We start from the raw sequence: 16,094 nt of genomic DNA, 5'->3' as shown, positions 1-16,094 counted from the left end.
CCAACGGCTATAATATTTCCTCGGAATTCATCGGTTTTTTCCGAGGAATCCATTTTCGCTCGGAATTTCCTCGGAATATTCTGACGGATAGATATTTCCTCGGAATTCCGTCGGTATATTCCGAGGAAATTCCGAAGAAACTCAATTTTGTGCTTCCTCGGAATTTCCTCGGAAATTCCTCGGGATATTCCGAGGTTTTCATTTTCCCTCGGAATGTCCGTCAGAATACTGCTGTTTTCTTGTAGTGATTACTCTAATACCTAGTCAACCTTCCTTTCACATATATCCCTTAACTCATTGTGCAATCCAAACCATGAAGTGCTTAATTTTTAGCAAGAGACTTTCGTTGAGGAGTAAATTATCGAAAATATCTTTCTTTGTTCCAAAACCAAACTTGTTAATCTCTTCACTAAAAAGTAAAAACCCTATAATATGTCGACGTACGGCTTCCCTCTTCATCACCTCTCTCTCTCGTACAAACTTGTAGCCTTGACAGCAATTGAGTTAAAACTCTAATATCCTCTCTCACTACAATCACACAACACTTACCAACGATTTAGATTTCATACTCTCAAATCGATTCAAACCCTTAACCACAATGTTTGATTGTCTGCTAGTAGTTCATATGGTGACTTTGAATGCGACAAGTTTCTAGTTGAATTCATACACTTTTAACGGCTGTTTCTGTGGCGACAAACAAAAATGGTAGGTTCAGGACGTGCCAATATTTTTTTTCCTAGCTACAAATATGAAATAAACGTTCTTGTCCACTTTAAGAAGTGTCTTGCATATTAAAAGTGTTTATTATATAACATTTTAAAAGAATGCTTTTATATATTCTCTCAGTTCCAAAAAGATATATGTTTTAGAATCTTTACACTTATTAAAAATATATAAAATTTTAGTTATTGATCAATATTTTTCTTAGTTAACTATTTTCCATAATTTTTAACCAATAAAATTTTAATAAGCACAATTATATTTTTTGAAGTTTACCATTTATCATTAATGAATGCATTGGAAATATAAAAATGCATCTTTTCAAAATAATTTTTTTTCCTAAAACATGAATCTTTTTGAAACAAAAGTATACAATAACAACTCAAAATAATAACTAGACATAACTTAAGCTATTTTTTATTTTCTTTAGCAATGCACTTAAACCATTATTTCGCAGATCGGTCCGACTGGTGACCATTCTGGAAACAAGAGGAACGAATAGGAAACAAACATAAAGTAATAAAACAGCAGGAATAAAAATGAATGATTGTTTCTTCTCAAATTTAACAAGGAATAGTTTTGTTCTTTATTTCTATAAAAAAAAAAAGAGAATGAGAAAAAATGAGAAGGAAAAATTATTCCTTCTGAATGATGATTTTTTTTAAATAAAGTTAGAGAACGTATTATTCTTTAGTCGATTCATGCCCCCGATTCTAGATGGTTGATCAATAATAACATTTTGTTTATTCATGGAATTTAATAGATAAATACAGAGTTGTCCTATACAAAACAAACACAACAGCCACACACTCACACAATGAGAGTTAAAAACTCCCATAAAGGTATAACGAGTGAAGAGTCAAAAGCCATACACATAAAGGTCAAGATGTCACGTGGCGTCCTATGAGTGAATGAAAACAACGCATTCACACAAAACCGTGGGATCACTTTAGCTGTGTTCTGTCCACATGTCACTCTCGGAACCAAAAACACCGTGTTCTTCTCAAATTATACCCCACACAATTCCAAATATTCCAGGCCAATATAAACACCAACTCTTATTCCCACTTTTCGCAAACCACAAACTTTTAAAATCCACCTGAAAAAGAACATAAAGAGAGATAGATAAAATAGATAAAATAGATATTTTATCAAACCGGACAGAACAAAGATCTTGTTAGTTAGTTACTTACTGTACTCAGCCTTATCCAGTTTTTCTCAAAAGATTTTTCAACAATGAACACATTCCCTGCTTCCACTGAAATGGTTGGCTCCGAGAACGAGTCTCCGGTTACTACGGTAGTAGGAGGTGATTATTATCCCATGTTGGCGGCAAGCTGTCCGAAGAAGCCAGCGGGTAGGAAGAAGTTTCAGGAGACACGTCACCCCATTTACCGAGGAGTTCGTCTGAGAAAGTCAGGTAAGTGGGTGTGTGAAGTGAGGGAACCAAACAAGAAATCTAGAATTTGGCTTGGAACTTTCAAAACAGCTGAGATGGCAGCTCGTGCTCACGACGTGGCTGCCCTAGCCCTCCGTGGAAGAGGCGCCTGCCTCAATTATGCGGACTCGGCTTCGCGGCTCCGCATCCCGGAGACAACCTGCCACAAGGATATCCAGAAGGCTGCTGCTGAAGCCGCATTGGCTTTTGAGGCTGAGAAAAGTGATGTGACGATGGAGGAGACGATGGCGGTGGCTTCTCAGGCTGAAGTGAATGACACGACGACAGATCATGGCATGAACATGGAGGAGGCAACAGCGGTGGCTTCTCAGGCTGAGGTGAATGACACGACGACAGATCATGGCGTAGACATGGAGGAGACGATGGTGGAGGCTGTTTTTACGGAGGAACAAAGTGAAGGGTTCAACATGGCGGAGGAGTCGACGGTGGAGGCTGCTGTTGTTACGGATGAACTGAGCAAAGGATTTTACATGGACGAGGAGTGGACGTACGAGATGCCGACCTTGTTGGCTGATATGGCGGCAGGGATGCTTTTGCCGCCACCATCTGTACAATGGGGACATAATGATGACTTGGAAGGAGATGCGGACATGAACCTCTGGAGTTATTAATACTCGTGTTTTAAAAATTATACATTGTGCAATAATATTTTATCGAATTTCTAATTCTGCCTTTAACTTTTAATGGGGATCTTTATTAGTGTAGGAAACGAGTGTAAATGTTCCGCCGTGGTGTTGTCAAAATGCTGATTATTTTTTGTGTGCAGCATAATCACGTTTGGTTTCCTTTACACTCCAAATTTAGTTGAAATACAAATAGAATAGAAAAGAGAAAGAATGTTATTAAATGAAAACGGAGAAATAAAAAAATGGATCCAGTATAAATTTTAAAGTGATTGTGTATTAAAAGGATAAATATTTCACTATTTAGATTTAATTTGTAAAAGATTTTGAAATCCAAGAGTTATTAATTTGAAAACATATTTTCAAAGGTTATAAATCTTTTTGAATAGCATTTCTCTAAGTAGAAACAATATAGGGGTACTTCAGTTATTGGCAAAAGTTATGGGGTATCTAATGGATAGAAAAAGTTATGGGCATTACTATAAAGAGGAATAGCAAAAATATAGTGAACCTATATGAATAGCAGAAGATTTGGAGCAAAAGTTTCAGGAAAGTTAATACACAAAATTAGAGATATGGGTTGACTTATATGTAGGATATTTAAGTTTACCAATTTGATTCATTTTTTTTTTTGACAAAACCAATTTGATTCATATGAATCTGAATAAACTTGATTTGATCATTTATTTAACGGATTAGAGTTTGAGGTGATTTTGTTTAATAGAGTGAAAATAATTATAATGATGTCAAACACTAATTTTAAGCATGTGGTGTTTATTTTAGCTGTGTTATTTATATTTTTATATCTTTGATTTGTACTATTTAAAATTTAATACAGTATGATGTATTATATATTACTGTCTATAGTTGATATTAACACGTTATAAAAGAACGGCTCCATCTTACCAAGTAACTGTAAGCTTTATCTATGCTTAGAAAACCCGTAGGCTGTAACCATTGTCAGGGTTGGCCCTAATATGTTTGTTATGTAAAGCGGAACATATACCATACTAAATCAAACTTGGGTGTAGATAAAATGTTTGTCTCAAATAGTGTTTTAAAAAGACGTGTTCTGACTCCTAGCTTCACCGGTCTCTTATACAGAAATAACTAAATAGAGATGTTCACAGTATTCTACTTTTAGGCGTGGTGATCTCCAATTGGTAAATCCTTTGTCTTTAAAATAAAAAAGAATCACTAGGATATTGTTGTGAACAAAACGCAAATTAACCCAAAAAGAATAAATAGCTTAAGAGAGCAAAACATAATTGAGATATATACTCGTTTATGGTCTGCATATTGATTATGTGAATGAATATTTACAATTTTTTTGATTCGTATTTATACTAATCTCAAAATCTGATATTATTTACTCTTTAGATAAACATATTTAGCAAAAGTATATTTCCTAATCATAAAAGGCATATTGTGCTGCGGGAGCTCCCCCATATGCCGATCTTGATCTTCGTCTGTATTTTATTGGTGCATAGTGATTTTACTCAATTCCAAAATTAATAGAAAATCAACAAGATAATGATTTATGAGATTATGAGTCGAAACCAAGACTATGAAAAGGTTGTAAAGATTTGTCACTATTTTAATTTAGAAATTTTGCATTCATGCTATGACAACTTAATCCCAACGGCTCATCAAGAAAATGGTGAGTAATTTTCAAGTTCATCGGAAATTTGCAGAAACTTTCCGGAAAAAGAGATTCTCGACGAATTCTCGGTAAGTTTGTTGGAATTTTCTCGGAAAGAATATGAAGTTCCGACAAATACGTATTTTCGGAAATTTCTGGGTAATATTGTCGAAAAATCTCGGGTTGTACCGACAAATGAGCATTCTCGGTGTCTGCTTGGAGTTGCATCGGAAAGTTGACAGTATTAAAATAAATTATTTTTGTCCCTTTTCATTGAATTTCTAGATAAATGTTCGTCGGAAGTTGTCCACTACAAAAAGAAGTGCCAGTTCATTGCATGCATAAAGAAAATATAGAAAAATAAATAATAATAATAATAATAATAATAATAATAATAGCTAAACCTAACATTTGTGGTCGTAGAAGCACTATGGCTTAGCGGTCAAGGTTTAAACTTTAAAGGCTTCTATACCAAGTTTGCGGTTCGATTCTCAGAGGAAGCACAATTTCTTGCAGATTATAGTATGCATGCTTTTTGGAGGTTCCAACGTGCTTTATGCGGAGCCGTTCGTTGTAGCCGTGTGCTTTGGAGAAAGCATGTTTATCGAGAATGTCGTACATGCATAACCGTTTATCAATCCAAGTGTTATGGGGAGAGCTGTATAGTGGAATCGCTGTTCGTGAAGTTGTTCTTCATGCTCGCATATGCTGCATGTATTGTTCTTCAAACCAAAGTTCCTTGAACCACCACCCTTGAACTCCTTGCACCACCACAATGCATCTCCTTCCACCGCCGTCACTTCTCACTCCACCTCCACCATCACGGCCAGCTCCATATCCTACATCGGCACCATCGCCCACTACATCGCTACCGTGCACCCTACACCGGGCACAGTCGCATTCTAATATTTTTATTTTTACTTATTGTTTTATAGAAGTTTTATATTTAATATATTTATATGTATTGAATATTCAGTAATTTTAATATTATTTGAGTTTTTTTTGTTTTTCTTAATTAAAATATTAAGTTGTCGGAAGTTTATAAGAGTATATTTCTCGGAATATCATCATTCCGACAGATACTTCTAACGCTATTTATGATCGAAATTTACCGATTAATTTCTGACAAATGGAGTTTCCAAGACCCAAATTCCTACTAAAATTTGATTGTCGGAAATTTGTCAAAATATCTGTTACCGACCAACTACAGATGAATATGACTGTCAGAGTTTACGCTTTATTCTTGTAGTGGTAAATATATTATTTGCATTTATGCTTATATTAGTTTATATAATGTAATTTGTAATACAATTCAGACTGAAATACTCTCAAGCTACCGTTTTGAACCTTACGTTGATATGAGAAGCAAAAGGAGCTAGTCACCTTCTGGAAAAATTACCTTTCCCGGAGTTGGACGCAGTAGCAGCTTTGGGTACAAATTGTAGAGCATGTGCTTCCGGCCAGTTTTAAAATATCTTATATTTCGGCCTTTGAGTTGTAAAAATCTCGGGTAGCATAGTTGGTTTATGCTTTGTTTAAGTGTGTTTTGTATGCTAGGTTCAACGTTTGTCTCCAGCATTTCTATTTTTATTATTTTAGTTACTAAATGATAGGCCCATAATTTTTTTTTCATCCCACCCTTTATTTTTACGGACCGGGCCTGACCTGGTTGGACGAATCTTTTTATCTCAGAACCGTGCCTTTTTTTTAATTGTGCCCAGGACCGGTTTTACGCTGTCAGGGACCATAGGGCAAAAAATAATTTATCCTCTAAAATTTTATATAGATAATGTTTAAATATTTTTAAAATTTAATCAGTAATATTTTTAAAATTTTGTAATGAAAATAAAACTATATATATATATCAAATAATTTTGGCCCTTTTCAATTTTATTTATTATATTTATAATTTTTTTATATATAAAATATAGATTTATAAAAAAATTGGAGCCCTAATTATTATTATACGGGGGGACACGGGCTTGGACCCGAGGCGGTTGCACCGCTTGTCCCCCAATAAGCCGGCTCTGATTGTGCCCCAAGTGGCAACATTATAGCACATTAATTATTGTTTTATGGTATAATAAATTAGAAGATTTTCTAATCTAAAACCAATTGAAAATAAATGTATTAATTTTATATGTTAATGTTTTAAAAACTTTGATGTGAAACTTTATTTCTAATATGCCTTTTGGATATGATGATCTCTTAACCATTAATTTCGAAATATTAAGCAAGAAAACCAATTTTGGGTTGGAACGAATATGAATCGGATTAGATTGCATATATCAGGCTGTGATATTCAATTAGATTACATGAATTTACAACATAAAATTAATTGATAATAAATAGATTGATCCATTTTTATATATTAATTAGTTAATAGGTTTTCCAATTTTCTTATGTGTGATTTTGTTTCTAGTATGACATAATTTGTTTATATGCTAGTAGTTCATATGGTGTCATTTTGATTGATTGTGACGAGTTTCTGGCTGAATTCAAACATTTTAATGGCTCGTTCTGTGGCGACAAACAAAAACTGTAGATTCAGGGCGTACCATGTTTTCTCTGGGGTACAAAACTGTTAGGTTATTTATCCTACAAATAGGAAATAAACACTTTGTACACTTGGAAAAGTGACCCACACATCAAAACTCAAAAGTGACTAGTATAATACATATTTAAAAGAATGCTTATATATGTGTATGATAACAACTCAAAACAAAATGAGAGCACTTATGAGATCTTTCTCGCAGATCTTTTAGGTCCATTTGTTTCTAGATGGTTGATCAATGATGAGATTTTGTTTATACATGGATGTTAATAGTTATATACAGGATTGTCCTATACAAACACAGCCACACACTCACACAGGACAAGTCAAAAACTCTCATAAAGGTTTAACGAGTGAAGAGTCAGCAGCCATGCAAAAAGGTTCAAGATGACACGTGGCATGCTAGTGAATGAAAAGCCCGGTCGAGAGACAATGTGACTGGCCTTAAAGAAACATTTGTCAAAAGAGGTTTCCGAAAATGGAAAATAAAACCGAAGCAACCCCTTTCAGCAAACCGCGAATTTAATAGAGACCAAAACGGTATTCCAAAAACAGAAAGATGGGTATTATCCTACAAGAGAGCTCATGGCCCCGTGGCTTAAATAGTAGCTCTAATAGACTATTACTATCACGTCACCTTCAAGCCTTACTTTCTTGTTAAGAAAATCATTTAATTGTGTCATTTTTTTTCATCATTCACCACCACTAGTTTTTTGCCCTTTATGTTTTGTCGTCTTTGTTTTTTTCGCCAAAGGTGTCTGAGACGTGTGGGAATTGAGAGTGACGTTCCTTTGTATGCGAATATATATTGAGATACTACTTTTTTTACCATATTAAAGACCTTTCTCCACCACGTGAATATATTTAAACCACAAGTTTTTTTGGAACAAGAACAACAATTTTTTTTATTGATAATAATTGAGATATTTTATCTATATTTGACCATACAATAAAATATTTTATTGGTATAATGGATATTCGAGCTAGATTGTGTAGATAAGATTTTGATATTCTATTAAAGGTTTATTTGCGAAATAACCAAAAGAAAAAAAAAAAGTTTCTTAGTAAGATGGTAGAGAGATATAGGAAGAGAAACTAAAAAATATATGGAGTTTTGGTTATTTGGAGGTTATTGGGCTTAATTTCATATCTATTGGGCTTAATTTCCTTTCTATTAAACTAGACAAACTGTCAACAAACAAAAAATTGTGATAAACAGATTAGTTCATCTTTTATATGTTAGTTAATACATTTTCCAACTTATAATCTGTGACTTTATTATAATATGACAGAATTTTCTTATATGCTAGTAGTTCATATGGTGATTTTGATCGATTATGACGAGTTTCTGGTTGAATCCCCTGCATACACTTTAATGGCTGGTTCTGAGGAAACAAACAAAAACGGTAGGACTTGTCAGATTATCTCTGACGTAGAAAAATACTAGGTTATTTATTCTTCAAATGTGAAAATAAACGTTTTTGTACACTTGGAAAAAGTGAATCCCACATTAAAAGTGTCTATTATATAACACCAGGGCGGGATATACTTTATTTGTAATCAAAATTATTATTTTTTTATATGATTTGTGGTTTGTATTTTATATTTACATTTGCAAGAGATGTATATCAGATATAATATTTTATTAATTTAAAATTAACCAAAAAACTAATTTTTACTATTAACATAATTTTTTTTCTCTCTCTATTCAGCTACAGGCGTGTTAATAACCAAAAATACATAAATATATCAGTTAAATAGTTTTTCAAAATGTTTAGCTTACTTAAAATTTAAGGTGATATTAACTTTTATTGTGTATGTTTTGTTATTCTTTTTATAGATCATGATCATCTTAATATTAAAATGTTCATGAATACATAATAGTTTTACATATTTTCTTTGTTTATTCCACTATAATTATGATAACTTTGATAATAAAAAAAATAATTTTTAATACAAAAATCTTAGATTATATTTTTTCTTATGAATATTTTAAAATTTATGTCTTTGATATTATATTATTAATTATGTGCTAAAATAATGTCAAATGAAACATTATATATATATATATATATTTGAAACTATTGTTTTTCATATCGTATTAATTCTAGTTGTTTTTTTTCTGAAATAGGAGGTGCGGTTGGACGAATTTTCTTTCAAATGTGTCAACGCTGTGATTGTTTTTTTTATTAGGTTAGCATGTGCCATTTGTCGAGAAGAGAGTACATATGTTATGGGAAGTGAGTGTTCTGAATAAGGCATAAGTTAGTGTTTGGACAAAACTACAACGCTTCAATTTCATGTAAGAACATGTTTAGTATTCCACACTCAGCTCATTCGTCCACCGTTCTCATTTTATTGTGATATATGCAGACTCAAACTTAGAAGTTTAATAAGAAAAATGCATTTTATGTATATATCAAAACTCAGCCAATTTTGGAGACACAGAAGCAGCCAAGTTAAATAGAATTCACAGTCCAGTAGTCGATATGGAAAAGATGTAGTTGAAATATACTCACAAATCACAATCGTGCATACTCACACAAGATTCTATATCCATAAGTGTCTACACTAACTGTTGTATCCTTGAGATCAGGGCCAACAATCTTTTAGGAAGCCACAGTAATGAAAAATCAACACCAAGATGTTGAAAATTATTATGAGCTAAAGATAAATATATCTTTTTAAAAAAAGGTTCACTAAAAAAAGTCATCTCCCCTCTTCTATCGTCTTCCTCTTTTCTCTTTTTTCTTGTTTATTCTGTTTCTCATATCATTTTTTCTGTTTCTTATCATTTTTCTGTCACAATCTGTTAAGTACAACCATGGGTTTAACAAAAAAAAATTTCATCACATTTTTGTGTTGTTTATTAAGAGAAATGATCTAATGATTTTGTTAGAAGAAAACTTTCATATTTATAATGGAGGATTAACACAAAGGAATGAATGAAGGGATTCATTGAATGTAAGATCGTGTGAGAAGTAGAGAGTAGGTATTAATGTGAATGTTAATGAAGATGCATGAACCAAGTTAATTTCCGTAACGGCACCAGATTAAAGAAGTCTATTTGGCTTCCAACTGACATTGATCGGAATCGTTCGTCCGGTTGAATTTCTATTGACAGTTGACACCGAAGGGATGCTTTTGCCGCCGCCGTCCGTACAATGGGGACATAATGATGACTTCGAAGGAGATGTTGACATGAACCTCTGGAGTTATTAGTACTCGTATTTTTTTAAAAAATTATTTTTTGAACGATAATATTTTATTGAATTCGGATTCTACCTTTCTTTTCCGTTCTTGGCTTGTGACATCGACTCCGGTACACCGTGGTCTCTTCGACTGGGTGTAGCTGGCTTTGACCCTGGTGGTTCGCGATCTTCAAGGCGGAATCATCCAGCTTTGGCGTACTTCTTGGTGGTTTGATGGATCTCCCCAGGGGTTTTCCCGGGTACCAAAGCTCCGCAAGATTTGGCGTTTTGTCTATCCCTTCATCGATTGATCTCCTCGCCGGACAGACAGTCGAAGTTCGATTGGAGTTTTGATCTTGATTGAAGGTTGTTTGTTACGAAACAGAGAGAATGAGTTTGGATGAGATCTCGATTCTAATCGATTGATGCTCTCCAATGCTCAAGGTGTGTGTTGTAGCTGATAAAGCCTAAAACTTTTAATACAGTCGTTGGAGGTGGCTTTTTCGGTGGTCGTGGTTGAATTCCCGGTGGTTCCGGTGGTGAAGTTTGAAGTCGAAAAAGACAGTGGAGACTCATGTTTCCGAGTTGACTCCGGTGGGTTACGGTGGTTTCGGTGAATCGTCGGTTGTTCTCCGGCGTTGATCCTCAAAGCGGTGAAAGTGGTGGGGCATGGGCAACGCGTGTTTTACTCGGTGTCTGAGGTTCAAACACGTGTTTTGTCTTCTGTTCGGTTTTTTTTTGGTATGGGCTCCTTTTTGGTTTGGGCCTTTGTGTGGGGTTCCTTTGGTTGATATACTTCTGTTTGGGCTTTGTCCTTTTGGACTTTGACCTATAATAAAATTCATATGGCAAAAAAAAAAAAAAATTTAATGGATATCTTTTTTCTGGTAGTGTGAGAAACGATTGTAAATGTTTCCACAAAGGTATTGTCAAATGCTCATGAGTATTTTTGTGTGCAGCATAATCATCTTATATGCAACAATTTTTTTAAAAAAATAAATTTTACTCTAAATTAAAAATAAAAAAAGGAAGGAGAAGGAATTAATGCTATTAAATAAAAATGGACTCAAATTTTTTAAAACGATTTTGTATTAAAATGACAAATGGTTTCATTATTTATATATATATGTAAAATATTAGAGCTATGGGTTGACATCTCATATGTAATTATATATGATATTTAAGTTGACCAATTTGATTCATATTAATCTGAATAAACTTGATTTAAGAAAAAAATAACGAATTAGAGTTGGAGGCGATTATTTAATAGAGTATAAAAATGAAAATAAATATAATGATGCTTAACACTAATTTTAAGTAATGTGGTGTTCATTTTGGTTATTTTGTTTCTAATTTTATTTAATAGTTGTAAACTTGTAATGTAATAATACAAACCGTTTTGTAATTAGAAAAAGTGTGTGCGTATGTTTTTTGGTAAAAAAACTGTTGTGGATATATCTTTTATAGTGACTACACCTCACTGTGAACGGTGCCTTAAATAAAAAAAAACTTTTTAAGTTTTTCTGGAGAGTTATAGACTTATAGTACCATCTACCGATAGAAAAGCAGTTGTCTGTAAAAATGGAGACCACTGGGATATAAGCCCTTTTCGAAACTGCGCATGTGTTTTGATATCTACAAAACTCTAACAAGTATCTTAAGTATAGCTTGATAGCAGTTTTGTGAGAACAGAAAATTCAACAATGCTTTAAATAGCGTTAGGCAATAGGCATTTGCTTAATATTGGTTTCGTAGAATATATAGTCGAAATTCTCTATATTAAATTACTTGTATATTATTATTCTTTTTATTTCCTTTCAAACTTCTAACTTTGAAGAATATCTTCGAAAAGTCTAAAGATGATCCTCGGACCTTTATTTAAAGACTCTCGGACGCGTGACAAGGTGACTGGCCTTAAAGAAACATTTGTCAAAAGAGGTTTCCAGAAATGGAAAATATAACCAAAGCAACCGCTTTCCGTAAACTGCGAATTGAATAGAGACCAAAACGGTATTCCAAGAACAGAAAGATGGGTCCCATAAGAGAAGCTCGTGGGCCCGTCAAAATATCCTAAACCGTGGTTTGACAGCGGAAACACTTCCCTTTCGGCTTTTCCTTGCACTTGTGTCCTACGGGGCTCACTATCACGTCACCTTCAAGCCTTACTTTCTTGTGAAGAAAATCCTTTGCTTGTGTCATTTTTTCCATCACCACTAGTTTTTGCCATTTATGTTTTCTCGTCATGTTTTTTTCTCCGAAGAGCTTTAACGGAGGATTTTTATTTAAGAAACAGTTCTTAGTTTTTTAGTTAAAAATTAAGAGAATAGTTCTTATATTTCGGTAAAAACTTCATCCTAAGAATTTTCCGTTAAACATATGTTGAGATACTATTTTTGTTTTTATATTATCAAAGACCTACCCGCACTCACGAACCACGTGATTAGATTTAGACCACAAGATTTTTTGAGCAAGAACCCCAAGTTTTTCTCCATAGATAATATTGAGATTTGATATATTTTATAAATATTTGACCAAACAAAAAGAGATATTTTATTGATATTATCATTTAATCGATATTTGAGAGTGACGTAAATCTTGCTAATGTCTCAGTCTAATCCCTGGCTTAAGACGAAAGTAGCTTCATTTGTAATTTGGTACAATGTCTTTTTTTTTTTTTAACAACTGGTACAATATGTCTAATACTATTATTGTTATTATATCACACCAACTTAGTACTTGAAGAAATATCTGGCTGGAATAAGTGACAAACACAATCGAATGCCATATTCTAATTTGACTTCAGAATGAATCCATATTGTGGTACCTTATAGAATTATTTTTATAATCCATATCATTAAACAAGTACGAAAAGAATAGATAACATGGGTTTTTCTATTGTATATTGTTTTATTTATCTTTTCAATCATTTAACTGGTTTGCTTTATTTATCTCAAACAGAATTTTCACTTTTCTGTCTAGTGTTTTTGGCACCTGACTATGTTGGTTCCTATGTTCAGTACTCTAGCACTTTTTTCTTATGTGACTAGTAATATTAGTAGACCGTCTTGTTTCACAGGATACACATGTCTTTTAAATTAGTACTAGGCAATAATCCGCGCCTTACGCGAAATGTGATTATTAGTTTCGTTATTTTTAATAAAAGCACATTAAATCTGTTTAATCTGGATAGTGGTTCGGTTTAAGTTATTTTTTGGTTTTTAATCTCCTAAAATATAACTATTCTTTTAAATTAATATTTATTTTGGTTTATTCGGTTAGAATGTTTGATTTTTTAGTTTTTTTTCTGTATGAATTTTAGATAGTCTTCATGTCGAACCAATAGTTTCATATCATAGTTTGTAAACGGATAATAGTTCAAGAAAAAGAAAAGAAAATTATTAAGACAAATCATTTCACTACAATTTGGTCGGTAGTTAAAGAAGCATTAAGAAAAAAATATTTCAACTTAAAAAAAAATAGATATTTCAGTTGTGGTAAATACTTAGTTACAAGGTGCTCACATCAAGGTGCACATGTATGTGTATGTAAAAGTATATAGAAATAGTTGACAAATATATAAAAATATTGTTAATTAATATTAAATGGCATTTTTGTTCTAAATAATACATGAAAAATAAAATTAAAATTAATTAAAATTTAAAAAAGCGTTGACATTAGTGATTTTTTTTCATATAAAGAAAAATCAATTGTATCCGTAAATAGAAGTGGGCACAGATCGAATATTTGGGTATTTGGAGGCATTCATGTCGATTCAATCTTTAGCCACCACGATAGCCAGTGACTCTAATATCCAAAATGATTTTGAATTTTAAAGAATATTCGATTTGATCCGTAAATAAAATAAAATTTTAAAAATAATTGAAAATTTTAATAATAACATTTTATTACAAAAATAAAATATTATTTTACTTTTTTTACATTTTAATACCTAATATAATAAATTTAATTCATAAAAATATTGTAAAACTTATATAAACTATAATATATATAACATATATATATAACTCTGTACATATATGTATATATATGCATATAACATATCGAATTTGATATTTGTTCCTAAAAATATTGATATTTGTGATTTGCTTTTTTTTTATTGTATTTTAGTAATTGATTTGTTTCGTAGAGTTACAGATATCTATATTTTTTGGTTCAAATCAAAACGGATAACGAATCGAATCAAAATATATAAATATTTTTCCCAACTTTATCCGTAAACAATAAAAATAATATATATATAATTTAACTTTTGATTCGTTATTTGTTCTGATTCGAACCGAAAAATCTAAAGTTTTATTGGAACCATGCATGTGAGTTTTATATTAAAAAAATACAAAGTATATAGTGTGAACACATTTATGAATATATTGTGAAAGCATTAGCATATTTATTATCAAATCATTGTGAGGTTGTCACGTGTCTATTATAGTGTGAATGCATTTATTACAATGTTTCTCCTTTGATATATAAGAGATTTATGGAAATTCAGGTGAAACCATAATCATTTGCGAGGGTTGCCCCTAATATGTTTGTTATCTAAAGTGGAACATGAAAAAAAAAAAAATACATCTTACTGAATCAAATTTGGGTGAAAATATCCCAAATGGTATATAAGCTTTTGGTGCTTACAAATTGTTTATGATGGGTTTGCATTCTTGGCTTCTTGCCATTAGCTCTAGTAACGTGGCTCCGTTATGATGTGTGGAAGTATACAAGCATGGTTGAAGCTTTGAAGGCGAGTCAACCTTCCTTTCATTTATATTCCTTTAATTCATTGAAGCCCAGACGATGAAACTTTCCTCTTCAAGCTCCTATCTTCAACTGTCTCTTATACATACAACATGTAGCTAAATATATAGGTGTTCGCAATATTCTATTTTTCGACTTGACAATCTCCGATTAGTAAATATTTGGTGACTTTTGTTTTGAGATTACTAGGGGCATTACCTCCGCGCAAGCGCAGAGTTGTGGACAAAGTTCTTGTTTCATCTCAATATTTGTTAGGGTTATTGTAGCTGTGAATTTTGCGTTTTGGTTTGATCATTCTTTTTCAAGTTTTTTGTTGTTATAGGGTTAGAGATGTGATGATGAACTGTGTATGCACTGTTCTCCACTCATGGAGGACTAAACTGTGTTAGTAATGTGATTGATATAGTTCGTGGTGTTGCTTGTTGTGTCACTGAGAGTTATTGTTTGTTTGTCTTTTTAATTTGTTACTTGTACTATTGAGATTACATAAATTATATTAAGGTTGTTGAGTGTACATTTTGTTTCTGGATATTTTTTTTCCAGTTTAGTTGTGTAAGTTGTGTGTATTAAGTAATAATTTTTTTCTTATTATGTTGGTTATATGTTTTATTTTTTATTTTTAAACTTGTTGTTTTTACCAGACCTTTAAAACAAATACATGAACACTTGTAAAAATAACTATAAAATAAGTGCCAATTAGTATTTGAGCCTTAAAACGAATATATGTATTTCTCATAAGAAGACAATAGCATTGGCCTGTTGACATTGAGCATGTAAGCTATTTTCATAAGACAAGAGGAGTGAGCATGTGGAGATGTTGTTGCCGCCTTTGTATCTGTTGGGATTGTCTCTTGTATCTACTGATGTGGCTGTGTTTGTCTCTCTTTTATTTGATGGGTAATATGCAAACAAAAATCATTGTTAGTTGTATTTATCAGAGTTTGTAACTTTCTCTGCTTTTTAGGTAATTTCACTAATCTTGTTTGTCGTCTTTCGTCTTCTTCGTAAGCATCTGCAAAAGTAAGTTTTTAAATTGTTAAATAACTGGCCCTGTAGTTTGTATTTGTTTAGCTGGCTCAATGTATGTGTCGTTGAGATTGAGTTGAGTTGATTGGTTTGGTATATTTGTTTTGAA

At 32.4% G+C, this 16,094-nt stretch overlaps 1 protein-coding gene across 1 annotated transcript; it reads left to right on the top strand.

Annotated features, from left to right (window-relative positions):
- The first annotated feature begins 1,812 nt into the window (after positions 1–1,812).
- On the top strand, positions 1,813–3,041 carry LOC106310505 (dehydration-responsive element-binding protein 1B-like). Its single transcript, XM_013747737.1, has one exon. It carries the CDS (start codon positions 1,957–1,959, stop codon positions 2,788–2,790), a length of 834 nt encoding a protein of 277 aa, XP_013603191.1. The 5' UTR covers positions 1,813–1,956; the 3' UTR covers positions 2,791–3,041.
- Positions 3,042–16,094: the final 13,053 nt, after the last annotated feature.

Source organism: Brassica oleracea, chromosome C8, assembly GCF_000695525.1.
Source record: "Brassica oleracea var. oleracea cultivar TO1000 chromosome C8, BOL, whole genome shotgun sequence".
Taxonomy (NCBI): Eukaryota; Viridiplantae; Streptophyta; class Magnoliopsida; order Brassicales; family Brassicaceae; genus Brassica; species Brassica oleracea.
Note: the sequence above shows the minus strand (reverse complement) of the source record. Positions and strands in the feature narration are given on the sequence as shown.

Bases quoted from the DNA above. Each gene is read 5' to 3' on its own strand.
- LOC106310505 (XM_013747737.1), top strand. From the start codon at position 1,957: ATGAACACATTCCCTGCTTCCACTGAAATGGTTGGCTCCGAGAACGAG.